Source organism: Anopheles aquasalis, chromosome 3 (genome assembly GCF_943734665.1).
Source record: "Anopheles aquasalis chromosome 3, idAnoAquaMG_Q_19, whole genome shotgun sequence".
Taxonomy (NCBI): Eukaryota; Metazoa; Arthropoda; class Insecta; order Diptera; family Culicidae; genus Anopheles; species Anopheles aquasalis.
The window spans coordinates 64,481,049-64,498,548 of NC_064878.1; the positions used below are offsets into that span (position 1 = coordinate 64,481,049).

The 17,500-nt window shown below is 47.7% G+C and overlaps 6 protein-coding genes across 7 annotated transcripts in view; 3 read left to right on the forward strand and 3 right to left on the reverse strand.

Moving 5' to 3' along the window:
• LOC126577047 (protein Lilipod) overlaps window positions 1–12,031 on the reverse strand; it is a 13,845-nt gene extending 1,814 nt beyond the window's left edge. For both annotated transcript variants that reach the window (XR_007608318.1, XM_050238447.1), the window contains exons 1-10: window positions 10,983–12,031; window positions 4,962–5,086; window positions 4,688–4,827; window positions 4,371–4,601; window positions 4,217–4,285; window positions 2,023–2,178; window positions 1,772–1,930; window positions 1,547–1,701; window positions 1,248–1,479; window positions 1,019–1,175 (exon numbers count right to left, since the gene is read on the reverse strand). Coding sequence is in view for 1 of the 2 variants with exons in the window: in XM_050238447.1 (XP_050094404.1) it covers window positions 1,019–1,175; window positions 1,248–1,479; window positions 1,547–1,701; window positions 1,772–1,930; window positions 2,023–2,178; window positions 4,217–4,285; window positions 4,371–4,601; window positions 4,688–4,827; window positions 4,962–5,086; window positions 10,983–11,057 (1,499 nt within the window). In the remaining variant the exon portion in view is untranslated. The remainder of the gene's footprint in view (window positions 1–1,018; window positions 1,176–1,247; window positions 1,480–1,546; window positions 1,702–1,771; window positions 1,931–2,022; window positions 2,179–4,216; window positions 4,286–4,370; window positions 4,602–4,687; window positions 4,828–4,961; window positions 5,087–10,982) is intronic.
• LOC126578950 (tetratricopeptide repeat protein 12) lies at window positions 2,583–3,596 on the forward strand. The gene is made up of 2 exons (XM_050242061.1): window positions 2,583–2,774; window positions 2,846–3,596. The coding sequence occupies exons 1-2, from the start codon at window positions 2,644–2,646 to the stop codon at window positions 3,594–3,596; spliced, it is 882 nt and encodes a 293-aa protein (XP_050098018.1). The 5' UTR covers window positions 2,583–2,643.
• Window positions 12,032–12,483: 452 nt separating the features above from the next.
• On the reverse strand, window positions 12,484–13,216 carry LOC126577452 (ATP synthase subunit e, mitochondrial). Its single transcript, XM_050239083.1, has 3 exons — window positions 13,055–13,216; window positions 12,717–12,873; window positions 12,484–12,644 (listed from the first exon to the last, which is right to left on the reverse strand). The coding sequence occupies exons 1-3, from the start codon at window positions 13,097–13,099 to the stop codon at window positions 12,598–12,600; spliced, it is 249 nt and encodes an 82-aa protein (XP_050095040.1). The 5' UTR covers window positions 13,100–13,216; the 3' UTR covers window positions 12,484–12,597.
• A 19-nt stretch (window positions 13,217–13,235) lies between these two features.
• Window positions 13,236–14,470, forward strand: LOC126577451 (complex III assembly factor LYRM7). Its single transcript, XM_050239082.1, has 4 exons — window positions 13,236–13,400; window positions 13,493–13,636; window positions 13,737–13,818; window positions 13,929–14,470. Exons 1-4 carry the CDS (start codon window positions 13,380–13,382, stop codon window positions 14,030–14,032), a joined length of 351 nt encoding a protein of 116 aa, XP_050095039.1. The 5' UTR covers window positions 13,236–13,379; the 3' UTR covers window positions 14,033–14,470.
• A 139-nt stretch (window positions 14,471–14,609) lies between these two features.
• On the reverse strand, window positions 14,610–15,435 carry LOC126576891 (putative gustatory receptor 59f). Its single transcript, XM_050238194.1, has 3 exons — window positions 14,935–15,435; window positions 14,795–14,863; window positions 14,610–14,717 (listed from the first exon to the last, which is right to left on the reverse strand). Exons 1-3 carry the CDS (start codon window positions 15,433–15,435, stop codon window positions 14,610–14,612), a joined length of 678 nt encoding a protein of 225 aa, XP_050094151.1.
• Window positions 15,436–16,743: 1,308 nt separating this feature from the next.
• The window catches only part of LOC126574467 (ras-related protein Rab-8A), a 5,366-nt gene continuing 4,609 nt past the window's right edge, over window positions 16,744–17,500 (forward strand). Inside the window, exon 1 of the mRNA XM_050234686.1 lies at window positions 16,744–17,500. This exon is cut by the window's right edge and continues 241 nt beyond it. The gene's annotated coding sequence lies outside the window, so the exon portion shown is untranslated.

Sequence of the window (17,500 nt, forward strand, 5' to 3'; positions counted from 1 at the left end):
CAGTTCGTTTATTTTGGCAAAAGGCAAGGCAAGCCCTACTTTCTTATCACTGCGCATGTTATTTATTGTTGTGCCACATTGCACATATCGACTGTTTCGATTCTTTTACCATAGCATTTCATTTTTTTATCGACTAGAGATCATATGCTACATTCCTCGCCAACGAACGTGATGGATCGAAAAGAATAGAATGGTCCACAATTCTTATTTTTAATATCTGAAAGTACCAAACACTTGCTGCCTGCCAGATTGGCTGTTTAAAGATTAATCTAACTTGAATAAACGACCACAAGTACGAGAATAAATATAATATCAAAAACCAAAATAACCGTCTGTTATGATGTTCATTTTAATTACACTGATAGACTCAAGGAACGAACGACACAGACGCACACACATGGAAATGATAAGTATGGACGAGTGGCACTACACTGGTTGCAATGAAATGTGAAGGTAAATGAAAATTATATCTATAATAAATGAACAAATAAATAAAAGCGTAAGGTAAAGACAGAAATCTAGCAACGTAGAATAAATCGAGGATCTAATTGGCCAAAGCAGAGCAATAACCGTACATAAAGCACGGTTACGTCAAGTACGGGGGGGTGTGTTCTAGAAAGGAAGCGCATTACGGTAGCTTGGCAGTGACGAGATTGTTTTCCTTTGCCTCTCCTACCGTCCGTCGTGCATGTGCCTCTGTCTGACCTAAGGTGCTCATGACTACTGTTCCATTAATGCTACTTGACGGCACTATTGTTAGACTCACTACTGTGGTGGGTGGTAAAAACACTGCTCAATCTGGTTAATGAGATGAGTTTGTGGAGCAATTTCAAGCGAAAATCGGATCGGATAAACTTGGATCACCTAATACGCCTTCTCACAGCGTACCAACAAGCACGGCTTAACAAGCGATTAATGAATGATTCGCCACTATTGCGGCTGCAGTGGCATCAGCGGTCGCGATCAGTTGATCATGAAGGTAAGATAGCTAAGAAAGATGAAATAGTTCTCCACTAACCGGGCGCACAGCTCACGCCGCACGGTGGCGGTGAATTTGTTGAACAGGCAGAGCGTGGCCGCCGTTCCGAACACTACGTTGTACAGTAGTACGATCATAAAGTTGCCCAGCCACTCGATCTCGCCAAAATCGCCCAGCAGATCGAAGTTTGTAATACCTAGGTACAAGGGGGAATACAATGTTAGTCTCGTGATTGCAATGACCAATGGAGTTATCTACGCTATCTCACCTAGAATGCGCGCTAGAAGTGGAAGCGCTGAGCTGAGTATCAGTACGAGACCACAGTTAAATATCAGCTGCGTCAGGGACGTCTTGCGTCGTCGTGGTCGAACATTGCGCATGAACGGCATCGTATAAAGCCCAACCGCCGACGTAACGCCGAGGTATGTAATGATACAAACCTCGAGCGTTGCACCGAGTGGCCCGAGCTTCGAGAGTGATGTTATACCCAGAGTAAATTGCTGCAAGTGAAGGCAAGAAATCGAATTGGGTTAAAAGTTGCTCTACTGCACAGGTCTTTTTACTTACTCTTGTGCTCAGCGGTACCGCCTTGATGCCTATCAGCAGCTCGAGTGTATTTTGCACAACCAGCAAAACGGTGATGCCGGTGAGAATGAGCAGCAGCAGCATCGCTATCGGATAGACCAGATTCCTCTGGAGAGCCGAAGAGCTGCGTTGCTTCTCTGTAAATTAACGCCACAGGATGTTAGAAACAAAATTGTGGAAATCTAAATCGCCACCCTCACACCATACCTAGCACTTTACGCTCAGACTCCAATTCTCTCAGTCTTTCGAACAATTTGGCCGACTCTCTGGTGGTACCGTCGTCGGTGTTCTTGATTTGATACAAATCATCCAACCCGGAGCAAAGCTTCGCTGGCGTAAGGTCGATCGTTGTCACGTTTCTTAGTTCTGCAAAAAAGAAAGAAGCAAGTGCAATTGGGTTAATGATTGCCTTTAATAGCTGTTGCCACATTACATTCGTCCACCATCGTGCTGCTTACCTATGTTTAGATTAACATTGGCCAGCTTACGCTTCACGGTCGCTTCCTCGATGTTGAACGCATGGAACTCCTCGTTGACATCGCGCAGCAGATTTGGTTTCACCAGAACCTGGCCCACCACACCGAACAGTCTTACGAAACCCATCGGGGTGCAAACTGTAAAAGATGAAAGAGAGAGAGAGAGAGAGAGAAATCAGATACAACTCCAGAGTGTACAAAATCAAAAGTGGCATGTCGCGACGACGACATTTTTACGACTCGCGTCGATGGAGGTTTACATCGACCAAAAATGGCATGTAGCCACAGCAGGCCATTCAGCACAAAGCAAACCAGCAAAGCAAACAGCGACGCAACGACGCACCAACGTTTGGCGGTTGCCTAGGAGATGAACTTCGTACCAGACTCTTGTCGGAAACGGAAAGGGTTCGGTCGGGCGTTGCTGCTACTGCTGCTGCTGCTGGCTACCAACCAATCAACAAGCGGCTCCGAAGTTAACAAACAAGCAAAAACTTTTGACTTTTCGGTTTGACGGTCCTTTTCGCTTGTCGTGCAACGGACGTATACGGAAGCGGTCCTTGTTGGTGTGCCAGTCAGCAAACGAGGGTTGCCACCACAGCAACCATGATGTCCAAGGAGGACGACGATGCTTTCGAAGCCGGATTAAGTAAGGTGGACGAAGTGATGAGAATTCTCGGGTTAATGACCAGTGGTGATAAGACCAAGGAGCAGATGGGTGTAGCGTTTGCCGATCAGTAAGTATGATCGCACCACACCTGCCACTTCCTCCGTGATGAACCACCTTTCTCTCCCATTTGTTGACCAGATTTCTAGGCACCGACAGTGCTACCAAGCGAAAGGAAGAAACGAATGTGGAAAATTTCATCGTACGCGTTAATCAGGAGCGAACGGTCATCAATCGGAAGGCGGTAGTGGCCGCTGATGATCCATCGCTCGAGCAACCGATGCAGGATAAGTATGCGTTTATGGCCGAAATCGAACGTGACGCTGCGCGCCGAGCAACAGAACGGAAGGAGCGAGAGCAAGTGGCACAAGGGTTGCGACGCTCCGGCAACCGTGCGTTCCGGCGAGGCGAATACGAAAAGGCAATCAACATGTACTCGAAAGCGATCGATCAGATCCGTGACAGTCCAATCCTGTACAACAACCGTGCCCTAGCTTACATCCGGCTCGAGCTGTACAAGCGTGCGATCATCGATTGTGATTTCGTGATTAGTAAGCTGGACGAGAAGAACCTGCGCTCGTGGATATTCCGGGCGCAGGGCTACTACCGGCTCGGGGAGATGAAAGCGTACGAGAAGAGTGTGGCCGAAGCGCGGAAACACAATCCACGAGAGCTAAGCTACATCGATCGGATCGTACGAGAAATCGAAGGAAAGACCGCAGCACCGGTAGCGACGGTGAGCGAGGATCAGGAAGGAATGACGCCGCTAGATGGAGAGCTAGATTCTTCTGCGGTTTCCCTGGCTAGTGGTGAAGGAGACCATCGCTTCGCGAAACCTCTCCCGATGGATGACGTTCAGTCGACATCATCGGGCGATAATTCGGAGACATAAAATCGATTGTAATTTGAGACCTATCACAAAAAGACATCAGTGTTTTCTTTGCTATTTTTACGTGTGTTTGGCCACAAACCGCAGAACCGAAAGAAGACAAACCCCGAATCCCAAGGACGGAAGGCACCGCATCACCTTGATGATAGATTGTCCTCCGACAGGGTTGCGGTTGATGCGCGCTTTGTTTACAACGCTATTGATTTAACTTGGTTGCTCAGCTTCGCCATGAGACCAGGACCAGGTGGTCTCGGTCGTGGACGTTTCGCCCCAACCGTGCCCGTGACAGCTGTCTGCAGCTCGCGCTGAGTGTTGAAGCTAGTGCGTAGCATTCAGCAACCGCAACTTGCAATCAGCACTTTGCCGAACAATGATTAGCTGCCATTACGAACCCATACGAATAAGTAATGAAAGTTTGATCCCTCTTTTGAAGGGCAGATTGCACGGCCTTGACCTTTCCCCACGGGACGTACTCGGAAGTTATGCCTTATCAACTACAACGTCAACTTTGTGGCTTTAATGATTGATTTTCAGTTTCTAATGGATGAATATGGACACATGATGTGCTCTTTCTCAAAGATCATTAGTATATCGATCAATGTCGCAGCCGCTACATCACTTACCTAATAGTAAAAGTACTCCCAAAAACGATACACACGAGTACAACAATGGCAGATGATATCTCTTTACATCTGAAAGAAAGCAACGAAAGAATATACCCATTAAACAACATACAAAATCCGACGTCCAGCATCATGACAGTGCGCCTTTACTTACAAAATAATGCCTGAAAGATGTTCCGATCAGGATCGCCCAGCGCGGAAATCACGTACGTGCTGGAGAGCACGATAAATGCGACCAGCGAGAACACGGTAAACGTCTCGTACACACGCGCCATAATGCCCTTCTTGTGCCCGCTGAAGCCGCTCGACTCGGTGAAAAGATACGAGAACGGTAGCAGCACAAACAGTGCCAGATTGGAGAACAGAAACACATAGTTCCAGAGACCTACCAGCAGGAGGAAAAGAAAAGCAGAAGAAAAAAAACAATAAAGCAAACAGAAGGATTGTTTGTTAGACCGCCGTCTACTGTACCTTGTATGAGCGAGCTGTTTAGCCATTTCACGTAGTAACTGTTCGGGTAGAGTATCAGTACCTCGTTGCTGGCGATCGAAATCGGGAGCAGTAGTGCCGCACCAACCGCTACCGACAACGAGAAGGTGCATAACCACAGACTGCACACCCAACCGGATGATGACGACGAGGCGGACGACCATTGGTAGAGCAGCGGAACCGAGGGAACAGGGGAAGCAAAGTTCAACCGTCAGTAAAATTGAGGAGTGAAAGCCGCCAACGAACCGAAACCCACCTTATTCTGTAAACTGTAATTTCATCTTCATCGTTCGAATACAAGTCAGCACGATCGCGTCGACGGAATCGCATGATCAGCGCATAGCTTGCAAGGTAAAGCAGCAGGAATAGTAACATGAAAATCTGGAAAGAAAGAAAAAACAACAGCATGATGCGGATTATTAGTTTCATCGAGCGGTGAGTGAAATAAAAACTTCGATCGAGCAGGGGCGCAACTCCTGGACTCGCGATTGAAACATGTTGAAGAATGCTGCACCAACAACTGGTACAAACTGCCGCCGCCACCTCCTTCTTCCATCAAAACAGGTTTGTTCAAGGGGTCTCCATCATTGCTTTTCCGTTTTTGGGCCGTCTCAGACATAGAACCAATGATGCAGCGAACAGCATGCGTAGCAGCGTAACGGAAACTGTATGAGGTGTACTTTGTGTCGAAGAGATCACAACGAGTGATCGAGACAAGATACGATCAGAGTGGTACAAAAAGCTCAAACGCTTCACAGTCCACTAACGCTAAAGGTTAGTATGCTTGACGATTCAACTGTTCGATTATGTCCCGGACGGTCATTGTAAATGCAGACTAGCAGCGGGGTGTTCAGCATCACTGATCGCATTGATCGCTTCCTAAAAGCTTCATTGTTTCGACGGCAATGCAGTACCCGAATGGCCAGGGACACAGGGAATAGTACAAAGGGTGCAGCACCCGTTCTAATTGTTTAGTCAGTTTCCTGAATTCAAATGCCTTGCTTATCATTGACCAGTTGTGCAGTTTTGTTTAAAAAACGGGGGCACTCGAGCTGACTTCCAATTGGTACCTACGTCGACCCCTATGGTGACGGTACATTGGGATCGATGATCGGTACCGTTTAATCATATTCAGTGGCCCCGTTTTCGGGCGTCTACAACGACGACGACAACAACAGTACGACAGGGACATCCTGCTTCGCGTTCTGCTAAATCACAGGTCGATTGATCGATTAGTAACGAGACCGAGATAGTGGTAAATGTACTTTCGGACCGATGCTACCGATACTCTCGATGCGCTCTCCACAAACACTCACGTACGGTCGCAGTGTCTACACTCTGTCTAGACATTCGTGGCCACCGCTTGCGCGAACGATATGGTCACGGAACGATTGATTAGTTTTATGTGGCGCTGACGTTATTCTCCTTTTTTGAGGATAGACTTCGCGTTATTCCTCTCGTTCTCTTTGGCATCACCAAAAAAAAACCGTCGTACACTCCGTCGGATCGTTGCGTGATTCGTGCTGGTTCGATTGTATACACATTGGCACGCGACGAAGAAAGCAAAGGAATGTTTAGTTGTTCTGGACCGATTTGCTTACTTAACACCATCAACATCAACATCATCATCATCTCCATCACCAGAGCCGGAACGATGTTTAATGGTTTCGAATTGTTTGTTGCATCACACACTTCATAGCATGCCATGCGCCGTTGCGTCTTTTAGTGTTTGCGCATTGTTTACGATGATTTCGGTAAACAATCTGCACAAGACGGGTATTCGGTGAGGAATAGCTAGAAACACAGACACTGAAGACAGCAAATCGATCCTCATTCCCAACGATTCGTCGCCTTTAAAGACAACATCAATAACTGCTGATAAACGAGGCAAGTGGCCAAATTTCCGTAAAGTGCAGACACGCTGGCGGCGGCAACCAAATGCCAACAGTACCCCCGCCTTAATCCTTGTTTGTCATAAGAAGCAGCGTTTCATTGGCAAACCATTCGGAAAACAACATTAATCACCGTTCGATCATACTCTGGGGATCATGGCTTACTTTGGTCACGGTATCGAAGCCTCCCCGGGATGGCGTGTGGCATGCAATCGCAGGAAACGTTGCACAAATCCGTAACAATTTCATTCCAGGACGCCCTCCTCCAGTCCAAACTGTGGAGCAAAACGGGTTGCATGTTTGCACGGAACAAGAAAGCCACCGAGAGGTTGTTGCTGCCTAGCGTGGCGCCACTGCTCTGTACATTCGTTGGATTCAAATCCAATAATAGTGATAGCGAGACGCGCCCACAGGGTGTGCCTGTGGGTGGCGCGAGAAGGTGGCATACCTTTGCCAACTCATGATGACCAAAGTGCAACCTTAGAGCGTGGCGAAGATCGCGCGGAGCAGTGATGATTGGTGAGTGAAATGGGTAACGGTACGAACCTTTAAATAGCACTAATCCTTTCCTTTCTCTCTGTCTGTGGGGAGGGTGACCGGATGATGACAAGTCGGGCGAAAGTACAGCAAGCACTGGGGGCGCCACCCGATGGCCTGCCGCGGATTCTATTTCTGCCGGGCACGGTGTCGTGTGCCACGCGAACTGCGGACGGTTCCCATCCAATCCCTTACCGTTTTACTATAGCTTGTTGCTTGGCTAGGGGCACGATAGCGGATCAATTAGCAGTGTTGTAGTGTGGAGGAACTCAATGAAAACACGTAGCATAAGAAGCTCAATCAAGAGAATCAAGTTCAATGTGTGACCGAGCGTCGATTAAACATGTGTCGCACAAACTCTTCTCTTGCACCGGCCTCTTGCACCGGAAACTGGATCCGATAAGATAATCGAGCATAAGTAAAACATAAACGACATGTCGCTACCCCACTTTTAAAGCGAAACAGCGCGCGTCAAGCTGCGCTGCTGTCCATTCGTAATGCTCGTAAAAAAGAACGTACCACGAGGAACCCCTTCTTCTATCAGTGTTCTCCGTGGCCGTGCTTGCTGCTTCCATTTCTTTGTTTACAAACAAAGTGCCAGAATCTCGTGGCGTCTCACGGAATGACGACGCCGCCGCGTAGTGGAATCCACGTCACAGAGCAAGCGGAATGGAACGGAGCTGCGTCGTAGTAAACAACTGGCACAACCACTACAAACCGTTCGAAAGACGTTCTCTGCTGGAGAGGGGAACGACCGGGCGGGAAGAGGTTTTTATAGCCAAAACATTTTATTTTGGAGAGATCACAAAGGAGCAATGCCGTGGCCTTCGTGGCATCGATATTGCATGAAGGTATGAGCGAAACTCTCGTTCTCCGTGGTACGCAAGCCAACATCGTGGTGTTTAGCATAATGGCATCATAATGAAATTTTTTAAAAAAAGAAAAGATGTCTCATTTCGTTATCGCTCCCTCTCTTTCTCGGAACCAGCTAATTGGCAACGAGGTTATCGGTAGCGGTACAAGGACAACAGAATTGCAATGGTAATTGCGATAAGCGATGGTACAAGAGTATAGGAACTGTCAAAAAATTTGATGATAACACGCATGATGTACATGATTAACTGACAACGGAATCCATGATTTGTTCCAGGAAATGAACTCAGCAGGAACTCAGTAAAGAGCGCGAAAAAGGGAGAGGATCTTCACTAGATGGATCAAACGAAAGGGATCGATTTCTCCTCGTGGGACACATTCCATATATTCCAGGCCAAGATAGGGTGAAAGGGAGAAATTTTGATTGGTTTATTAAATACCAAAATGGTCGCTTCACAGATTATCCCTCGACATTCCAACAGGTTCCATCTACTTCCTCGTAGAACCGGTAACAAGCGATCGTGTGCGAGTGCTTCACACAGGGCATATCTTATCCATTATACAAGTCAGGAACACCAACTTACGGCCACATGTGGAGTTCCAATTGGCCGGGCGACCAGAAGCAGAATCGCACTTCAACCGGCTCAAGAAGAAACTGATCCAACGTCACAACTGAACGATCGCTAACGAGCTGAACGTTTAACGGTGAGGCCTATAACGGAATAGTTTCGAGTGGATGAAATATGGTCGATTTCTCTGCCTTTCGATTATCAAAATCTTTTATTGCCTTCCACGGGAAAATGGGAAATTGTAGGAAGGAGAGCCGTCGTTGGAAACCCGAAAACAGGAAGCCAGCCCGCACAGCACCGTTTATCTTCCGTTTGCGGATTCATCTGGAACCGCAAGAAAACCGCAAAATAAAAATCTGCCAGGAAGTGAAAGGTGAAATGCATCTCTCGCCGTTTCGGTTGCGTTTGAAAGGGTGGTGATCGCGTGCGGAACGATCAAGAGAATGGTCCTTGATCTCTTTTTCTTTTTATAAGAACTGGTTTCGAACGGACAGAGCGAGTGTTATTTTAGTAATAGTATTGATTTCAGCAAAGGACATACGCAATCATTATCATCATTATCACAAATGATCTAAAGACTCGTCGGTCCTAAATGCGTACAGAAGGTTACTAGATGCTACGCGCGCGCAAATGCTTCCATAAGTACGACACAAATGGCAATGGAAGGAAGCTGCCACGGTGGCTAAAGTTAAACACGATCGTGACAGTAATTATAGCCATTCGGTTCGCTACCGTGCAAGGTCGACCGGCATGCCAATGCGCTGATTTGTTGCAAAGCATCTCTCGCATCAGGAGCAGCGTCGTGATGTAACGCCACCGTGCATACCGTGCATGGTCAATGCTCTTACGCCTTTTTTCGCAGCCATTAGGGTCCGAGTCTGGTAACGAAGGCTAGGGGAAAAGATCTCTGTTATCATTCAGTTTCATTGCACATCACGCAACCAACCTACAACAAGATACAGAGGGATGTGCACCGGTTTATGCTTCGTGATTTTGCGCGTAACATGGGCGCTGCATAGTTTTGGAAGGAATGTGGGACGGGGAAACACACACCAAACTACCAGCAGTCTCGGTAGGTCGGAGATCGGGTACCTGAGACGATTGCCATTGTTTGCGAATGATGGGTGCATGCTGCGAAATGCTACGCTACACGCTCGGGGCACATTCCGGTCCTTAAAAAAAGGTGCAGCAGATGTTGATCCCAAACTCTGAAGGAAAGGCATGTGCGTACGCAATGGAGTGATGGGTCTGAGGTGATAGCAATAACTGTTACAGCAAACAAAGTTTTACAACAGATTGATGAAAATATAGGTGTGGAATGTCGCATGTTCGTGGAATGATCGCTCTTCAAGTGAAAGTAGAATGGATTAAACAATTAAAGATTGAATTTAATCAGCAGCCTACTCGGTGATACTCATTCGGCGTGCTATGATGTTAACGAACGATAGCAAAACCAAATAATAATACTTTAAATGCATTTTTTAACTAATTAGGTAAATTGCCAGCTAGCTTCGTGAGCTACCCAGAAAAGTATGTTAATTCCGACTGGAAGTAGCCACGGCCCATCAATTGAAGAAATCGTGCAATCACACGGCGGCCGAAAGCAATTAAAACGCCGATGCTTCTTCGATCAAAGCAACTCCGCGTTCTGGTAAAAACTCGAACTCTCCGAAAGCAAAGCGAAAACCAGATCGAGTGCCGCTCGCTTCCATCCTTCGGTACCATGATCGGTGGTAACGGATACGTGGTGTTTGCTGGTTGGCGAGCCCCGCCGATTGCAAACCGGGCGTGCGTGCGTGTGCTTGTTTGCTTATTAGTTGTAGTACAGCGAAACCGCAACAAGGCCCGCGAATGCAGGTGTGCTAATGAAAGGCACAGCATACAAGTAAAGCCCCTCGCGCGATAGGAACAGCGTCCGACCACTTGGCCGTCTCGTATAGGCCAGGCCGCCTATGAATGGTGTTCAAACAATAGCGACAATCGCGCGCTTATCAAGCTTATCAGTCGCGCACCATATTCCATGGGATTATATGTACTTCTTCACATCCTCCTACGGTAGGGCTTTGATTGTTTTTTCGTCATCACCGACGATGGCGCCCGGACGTTAAGGTCAAAGTCTAACTTCCTTTCCCACATCGGACCATCGGCTACTGGGATGATTTTGGTGCCATTTGTTATGCAACAAGGACTACAGGGGATTGGCCTACTGCAATTGCGACTGGGTGGCGCTAATGCATTTGGTGCATTTCGCTCCTCCCAGCTAGCTAGCACGAATCATGCGCGACCACGGCCGGAGGAAGCACCGGTTGCTCCACGCGGTGACATGGTGACCTAGTTCAATCCTCCAGGGGCGCGCCAGATTTGGTGCTGAAATGGAACGGGGCATAAACAGTGCTCGATACTTACGATATGCTCGCGAACCGTGTTGTGGAACATCTGTTCCCGTATGTCGTGGACCTCCTCTTCCTCGTCCTGCTCCATCGTGGCCAGGATCGAGAGGTTCAGTTTGGCCGTAATTTTGACGCTTGTTTTGAGGACGGACTAAGCGCTACTTCCTGTGATGATTTCCGGTTGTCTTCGCCTCTATCTACGATGTACTACTGGCTGGTGGCGTGGTCCAACGAGGCAATCTCATGATCGTCGTGCCGTTGCCAGGCGGATAAGAGACCGTTCGTGGCGCTGCAGCCTCTTCTCTTCGTGTGCCTCCTAATCACACCTAATCACCATCAACGAATCCACGGAGCACCGAAATATCGCCAAACATGGGTGCTTGGTTTGTGCGCTGTGGTGATGATGGTGATTCCGTTACCCCTCGGAGATTTCCACACTAAACGCAGCCTACTGCGTGATAACAACGGCGTTGGGTGAAATTTACTTTTGGTGTACCGCTAGATCCGGGACAAAACCCACAGCACCAAAGCCGCTTGGTACGAGGAGCGGGGAGTGCGTTATGGCCACTAACTCAACTTTCACTGTGCCCCCAGATGACGACGCGAAGCAAATCAATCGCTCGGCGGATCCTACTTCGTTAGGTATTCACAATGCACGGGGGTTGCTGCTGCTGGCCTGTCCGAGTATTCACGCACGCGACACACCAAATCTCGCACGTAGCACACCGCGGAGATGCGGAAAAGAGAGATTTCTCAGCTGGCGCCCGATTTGCCACCTCTTCTCCTTGCCACTTCTTCCGAGGCTCGCCAGGTCAGGATTGATATTTTTGTGCGAATCAGCTGCTGCTGTTGCTGCTGCTGATGCTGTTGTCGCTCTCTACGTTGCAACCAGCTCGATGATTTTTCACTCACACTTGCTACCCCTATGATTCGTTACTTATCGCGTCTTATTCTGCTCTTATCAAGAACTACAACACAAGACACACAACTCGGAAAAGCACGGCACGGAAAACACCAGGGAAAAACGCAAGATTCGAGGAGCGACGCGAAAACCGTTAGTTCAGGAGCGAGAACGAAGCGAACGATAAAGAAAAGAGGAAGAAACTGACGCGCAGGAAAACTCACCCCGCTAACACTCGTCCGTACAGCGTAGCGGTTGAAACGGGGCAAGTGAAATGTTCGATGTTGGCCGAATGATTTCGTGCTATATTTCTCAAATTAGAGGTGCAATTCGTATTGGAAATGGAGGAAAAGAACTTATATTTTCATCAGAATTAAGTGAGATTATCACTCATCCGCTTAGAGGATTGTGGAAATTATAGTACGGCCGCGACTATAGCAGACAGATTGTACACCGAAATGGGTCAACTTGCTCAGGGTTGCTTTCAAGTCTATTCTTCTGCGGAGACTTTTCGGGCGGAGAAAATAAGGATAATAGCAAGCTAAATCCCTATCGGCGGTGAAAGGTTTAGGGAACCCTTTCCTAGGCCCTAAGTAATGGGTAATGCTCGGCAATGTTACTTCCTAAGTATGAATTTATTTCCGTTCCAGTACTGCAGTGTTTTTACAAGACTCAAGATGTTACGCGGAGTCTTTAGGCGGAAGAAGCATCGAGTCCCACATCATCGGATCTACTTCTTGCTGGGTCCGGACAGTTCGGCGATAGCCTTCGCTTCGGCTGAAAAACACAAATGCATGTGGTCAGTTTCATCCTCCTACCGACCGTGAGGGTGGCTTTGGTCCTGCTTACCTTCCTGGTTTCGCTTCTTCTCCTCGGCCAACTTTGCATCCCGGATCACCTTCTGCTGAGCTTCGATTTCACGGATTCCGACTTCGCGCTTGGCCAAACGCTGCTGATGGTAGGCACCGTAGGCCACACCAACGACCAGGAACGACCAACGGCCAAACTGCGGGTACAGGACGATGGAAAGGATGCGTTAAGGATGTTGGGTAACAGAGCCACACTTCCCCGGACGGCTCCCGGCGCCGGAGCGCGTTTCTCCGGCCGTCATTACATAATTGTTTTGATTCCTACTGGTGCGCGACTCCGGCATGCTTTCCAGCGGACCGGCACAGCGGCAAACTTACCCGGATCAATGGCGATACACGCACTGGAGCACCAAGATCAGCCATTTCGGATTCTCAGGCAATAAATCGGGAGCAGAAGTGCAAAATAGAACGTTTTCTTGCACGGCACGGAGTGTGATCGTCGTCGCCAAGGTGTTTGAACTAACCAGATAAAGCCATTCCGAATGAAAAAAGAAGGGAAAATTTGACAGCTGGCAAGTGGGAGCACTTTATTCTAAACACCTTAACCACCCGACCAAAACAAAAGTGGCTGCGCTTGCGGTGTTGTTGCGTAAAGAAACAACTATTTTTCGACCGCTTCTCTGTTGCTACCGGCAATAAAATCATGAGTTCTCTTCGGCGTGAGGTAGGTTTTTATTGGAGTAAAGAACACCTTTACCACTTGGTGCCTTCTTCTGCTAACTTGAACCAATTATTTTCCTCCCGCACTGATAATAGGCCTTGCGGTGGTACAAGATACTGCAGCGCACGAAAAATGAGGTCTTTGCCGGGGATTTCCGAACCATCACGGCCGCCAGACAACGCATCCGGGAAGAGTACATCAAGAACAAAGACCTAACGGACGAAAAAGAAATCCAAGAGGTAAGCGCATGTGGGCTCGCGAATGTGGCCAAGTTCCAAAAGTGGGTCAATCCTAGCCCACACCTGCTAATGGCATACATTGTATCTCCATCGGTGATAGAAAATTAAAATTGCGAAGGATGTCGATGTCGAGTTGCGCAGTTCGGTCGTGCAGGCCGTGCGAAAGAATCCAACCGTGTTTGGTAAGTGAGCCGTTGGTTTATCTTGGCAGCGGATCAAATCAAATGCTTGATCCCGCGCGAGGGGCAGGACAATGCTGACCTTCATATCATATTTACCATCACACTTGCAGAGGCACGGATCACTCCCGACACGAGAAAGTTGGACAACGTCATGTTCGATCCGGAGGCCGAGCTGCCGCCGCCCCGCAGCAAGAAGTGTAATGATAAGAAATAGTCAAACGTCTTCCAACCGTAGCAAAAGCAAGCTGTTTGTAAATAGTTAGAGTAGTTTGTGGGGCTTCTGCGTCCCCAAAGTCCAATATTCAGGAGCATTTCTAAAATCGCCCTCCCAGCGTATTCACTCAGCCACAACCGGTGACCGATTGTATCGGCAAAGAGTACTCGCGCAGTTGGCGCAGTGGAAGTAATCGAGGGGGATGACTAACGTTTACTTTCCGAAAACGCAATATGAAGAACAGCTTGAGTTGTTGTGATGATGCCGAAGAAAAATTCTATCTTTATTTATTTTTTAGTGAATTCGAGTACCGCTAGCAAGATGTTTTGTGCAGACATATCCTTCATAAACAACCTCGTTGTTCGTTATCTAAATGAAAGCTGTAATTGGTGTGCATTATTATGCAATCAGAATATAAAGCACTGTTGAAATCATGCATCATGCCCGTCGATTTGGGTATCATTTAGCAGAGTCCGAAAATTGAATCAACACCACCATGATTGAGGTAACCCCGGCAACGGCCTATAAGCAGATCCCGGCAACGGCCTTTTTGGATTACAATCAACAACAAAAAAACCTACAAAGATGCACTTACGTTCGAGATAAGCTTCATATCCAGATCAATCATTCCGCATGCTTGATGAACGTTACGCAGATTAGAAATTTGAGAAACGTAGTGTTCAATCTGGCGGAATCGTGAAAGAAGAAGAAAGAAATACTTTTAAACAGGGTCGCAAATTACTTGAATCATCTACTTCTTACCGCACTATTCGTTTCATCGGAGCAAGCTGTTTTCCGTATCGAATAGAGGAGGATAAGCGTTTGTTCGTTCTGCAAATGAAGAACCAAATCAGATGTTACCAAAGGTTCATCCAAACATATTTGTCCTCCGCTCTAATTACCTCACTTTGAATCATCCTATTAGGATGGGCGATGAGATAGTAGAAGAAAAATTTAAAGCAAGTGTACAAAAACTTCAGCACGATGTGACCAGGACCTATCCGGCCGTTTTTGATGTACTGATAGAGCTCCAGCAGCTCCACATTGATGCTGGCAAAAACGGCCACCACAATCAAGATGATGACGAGACCAAAGTTAGTGTTAACATTACCTGCCACGTTCATCGCTTTCAGGTGAACCATTCGCAATTTTTCAATAACCTCCTGCTGTGGACTCATTGGGTCGTCTTTTCCGTTACGAGTAAGATTGAGAAAGGTAACGGACTCTCCAGTGTAGGGTAAATATCCATATCCCTGCACGATGGGAGTCAGCTTAATGTTAAGCTTTCGCAGGCAGGACCACAAGTGCACAAACACGCTGTAGTACTGCAGCAGGATCATAAAGCTAACCGTATAGGGCACCACGTACACGATCGTCAACGGTAGAGAACCGATATGATCCATCGCCGTCACCAAACCAATCGGCAACAGTAACGCCAGTATAGTGTACAGCGCTAGCAACACTTTGATCGCTTTCCGATTCCTTATCGTCTGAGGACAGTCCTCGATGGTGGCTATTTGTTCTACCAAATCGAACACATCGCGCAGATACTGCTCGTACCGTTCCCGTTTTCCTTCACAACCAATCAATAAATTGGCCACCATTAATATCTGCACGGCATTGACGAAGTAGTAGAGAATCACGATGAAAATCGGAACCGTGGATTCGTACAGCAAGCCTGGAAAGTAGAAGAACAGCACAAACAGGGATGCCACCAATCCACCCGTTATCGCGAATGCCAGTAACTTCCGGCCAGCGATTATCAGGTTGGTGCACAGCCTGCCCGTCGTCAATCGATCCTGATGCTGCAGGATCGACAATGGATACGGTGTCAGCGAGATGTATTGCGATAGGCGCAATGTCAACCCGATCGTAAGGTACACGTGTTGCCGTAGCTTATCCTGTTTCGTATTGTACCAGGCCATATTTCGGAACGCACTGGGTATCCAGGCTCGCTAAAAAAAGGGAATCGGTTAGCGGTTAGCCGTTCCAAAGTGTTGAACTGCGTGTTTAAGCTGTTAACAGAGTTAATAAACAATTTATCGGATATGTTCTTTGGCATCATTAAACCGTGTTTGATAGGCACGCAAACGAGAATTCACTGTGGAATGCATTACATGCTCACAGATTGCTTGCATGCTTGTGCTGCCCCGCAACTGTTCAATTAAAGGATGACTTTTCATGATTATCATAAAATATGCACAGGAGAAGAGGCTTCATATCATCGCACGTGAGCACTCATCAGCGACATTGTACCTTAACCGTGCATGAAACACGTGGTCATAGATGTTCAAGTGACGGTCATGGCAACGGTCGCTTGATCTAGTAGCGTGATCCTGTGGCAACATACATCATCGACAGGACAATCCCCTACTAATCAAAGTATGCGTTTTACATGGTTACCAGGATCAACCATCCTTCCTGCATATGCTACATTCATATTCCCTTTTGGCAACCTCTCTTGGCACTGCTGTTTCGCCGGGTTCTCCATCGCTTTTCTTACTCTATCACCTCCTACCCTTCATCCAGCGACCGATGCCTACAAGCGCGCTCCTTCGGGCAAACAGACTCTCCGTAACACCATCCGCGTCCGCCCGTCCATCCCGTTCATCCCATCTATGGCGGCAACGCATGCGCCTCGGTTATATTGATTTTTCCACAGAATTTGTTTTGTGTTGAATCACATCGTACCAGACCCGAACCGCCTCCGGACCACTCTAGGCAGTTGTTCCGCGACAGCAGCGTGACCCGCGGGTTAGATTAGTTTTGTATCGTGCGGTCTGCACCGATAAGGCAAACAGTGATTCATCGGGGTTGCGTGTGTTTCATTGCCAGGATTGCATTGCCAGCATTCGATTAGGTTTGAGTGATAAGATTCAAAATCACTCGTGCGTAATCACTAGTGCTGATCTGGATCTTTCTTAACGCAAAAAGCTTCATCCAACGGTGCGGTGCGTACGATTTGTGAAAATATCCTTAACCGTGTCCCTGTGAGTGCGTCCGTGTTCGTGTGGATTTCGAGTCGGCGTCGTCTTGGGGGGAGCTGCAAATCACAAGACGTCAACATGATATGCGGATGCTAGTAGTTGGATCATCCACCCCCTCCCACACTGCCGCTGGCTTGTTGGTTCCTACTATTCCTGGGTGGTGGTCGGATGCTGTGTGTGGCTTCTGCCAGGACATTCGTCAACAACGAAAACCCCGTGACCATCGATCGTCCTGGGACGTACTGCGTATTTCGGGAAAAAGCATAAGCTGCTTCCAGCATATTTTGTTCGTGTGGAAAATTCGTCAATTAGGGAAGTGAAAGAATCATCCGGAAAGAAAAGCATCAGGAAAAAAAGGGAAGCTGCACTGAGCTTCAAGTAGAACCCAACACCCCACCCATCTCGGTTACGAAAAAGGAAAAAAGGCCATCGTGGGAAAACAAAGAACAGTCGCTCTTGCTACAGCCAAAGGACAAAGAGA

Bases quoted from the DNA above. Each gene is read 5' to 3' on its own strand.
- LOC126577452 (XM_050239083.1), bottom strand. From the start codon at position 13,099: ATGGCTGATCTTGGTGCTCCAGTGCGTGTATCGCCATTGATCCGG. The intron at 12,874-13,054 runs GTAAGTTTGCCG...CTGTACCCGCAG, and splicing joins GTGTATCGCCATTGATCCGG to TTTGGCCGTTGGTCGTTCCT. The intron at 12,645-12,716 runs GTAAGCAGGACC...TGTGTTTTTCAG, and splicing joins GAAGAAGCGAAACCAGGAAG to CCGAAGCGAAGGCTATCGCC.
- LOC126577451 (XM_050239082.1), top strand. From the start codon at position 13,380: ATGAGTTCTCTTCGGCGTGAG. The intron at 13,401-13,492 runs GTAGGTTTTTAT...CACTGATAATAG, and splicing joins TGAGTTCTCTTCGGCGTGAG to GCCTTGCGGTGGTACAAGAT. The intron at 13,819-13,928 runs GTAAGTGAGCCG...TCACACTTGCAG, and splicing joins AAAGAATCCAACCGTGTTTG to AGGCACGGATCACTCCCGAC.
- LOC126578950 (XM_050242061.1), top strand. From the start codon at position 2,644: ATGATGTCCAAGGAGGACGACGATGCTTTCGAAGCCGGATTAAGTAAG. The intron at 2,775-2,845 runs GTAAGTATGATC...TTTGTTGACCAG, and splicing joins GGTGTAGCGTTTGCCGATCA to ATTTCTAGGCACCGACAGTG.
- LOC126576891 (XM_050238194.1), bottom strand. From the start codon at position 15,435: ATGGATCATATCGGTTCTCTACCGTTGACGATCGTGTACGTGGTGCCC. The intron at 14,864-14,934 runs GTAATTAGAGCG...CTTCATTTGCAG, and splicing joins ATAGGATGATTCAAAGTGAG to AACGAACAAACGCTTATCCT. The intron at 14,718-14,794 runs GTAAGAAGTAGA...CGATTCCGCCAG, and splicing joins CCGATGAAACGAATAGTGCG to ATTGAACACTACGTTTCTCA.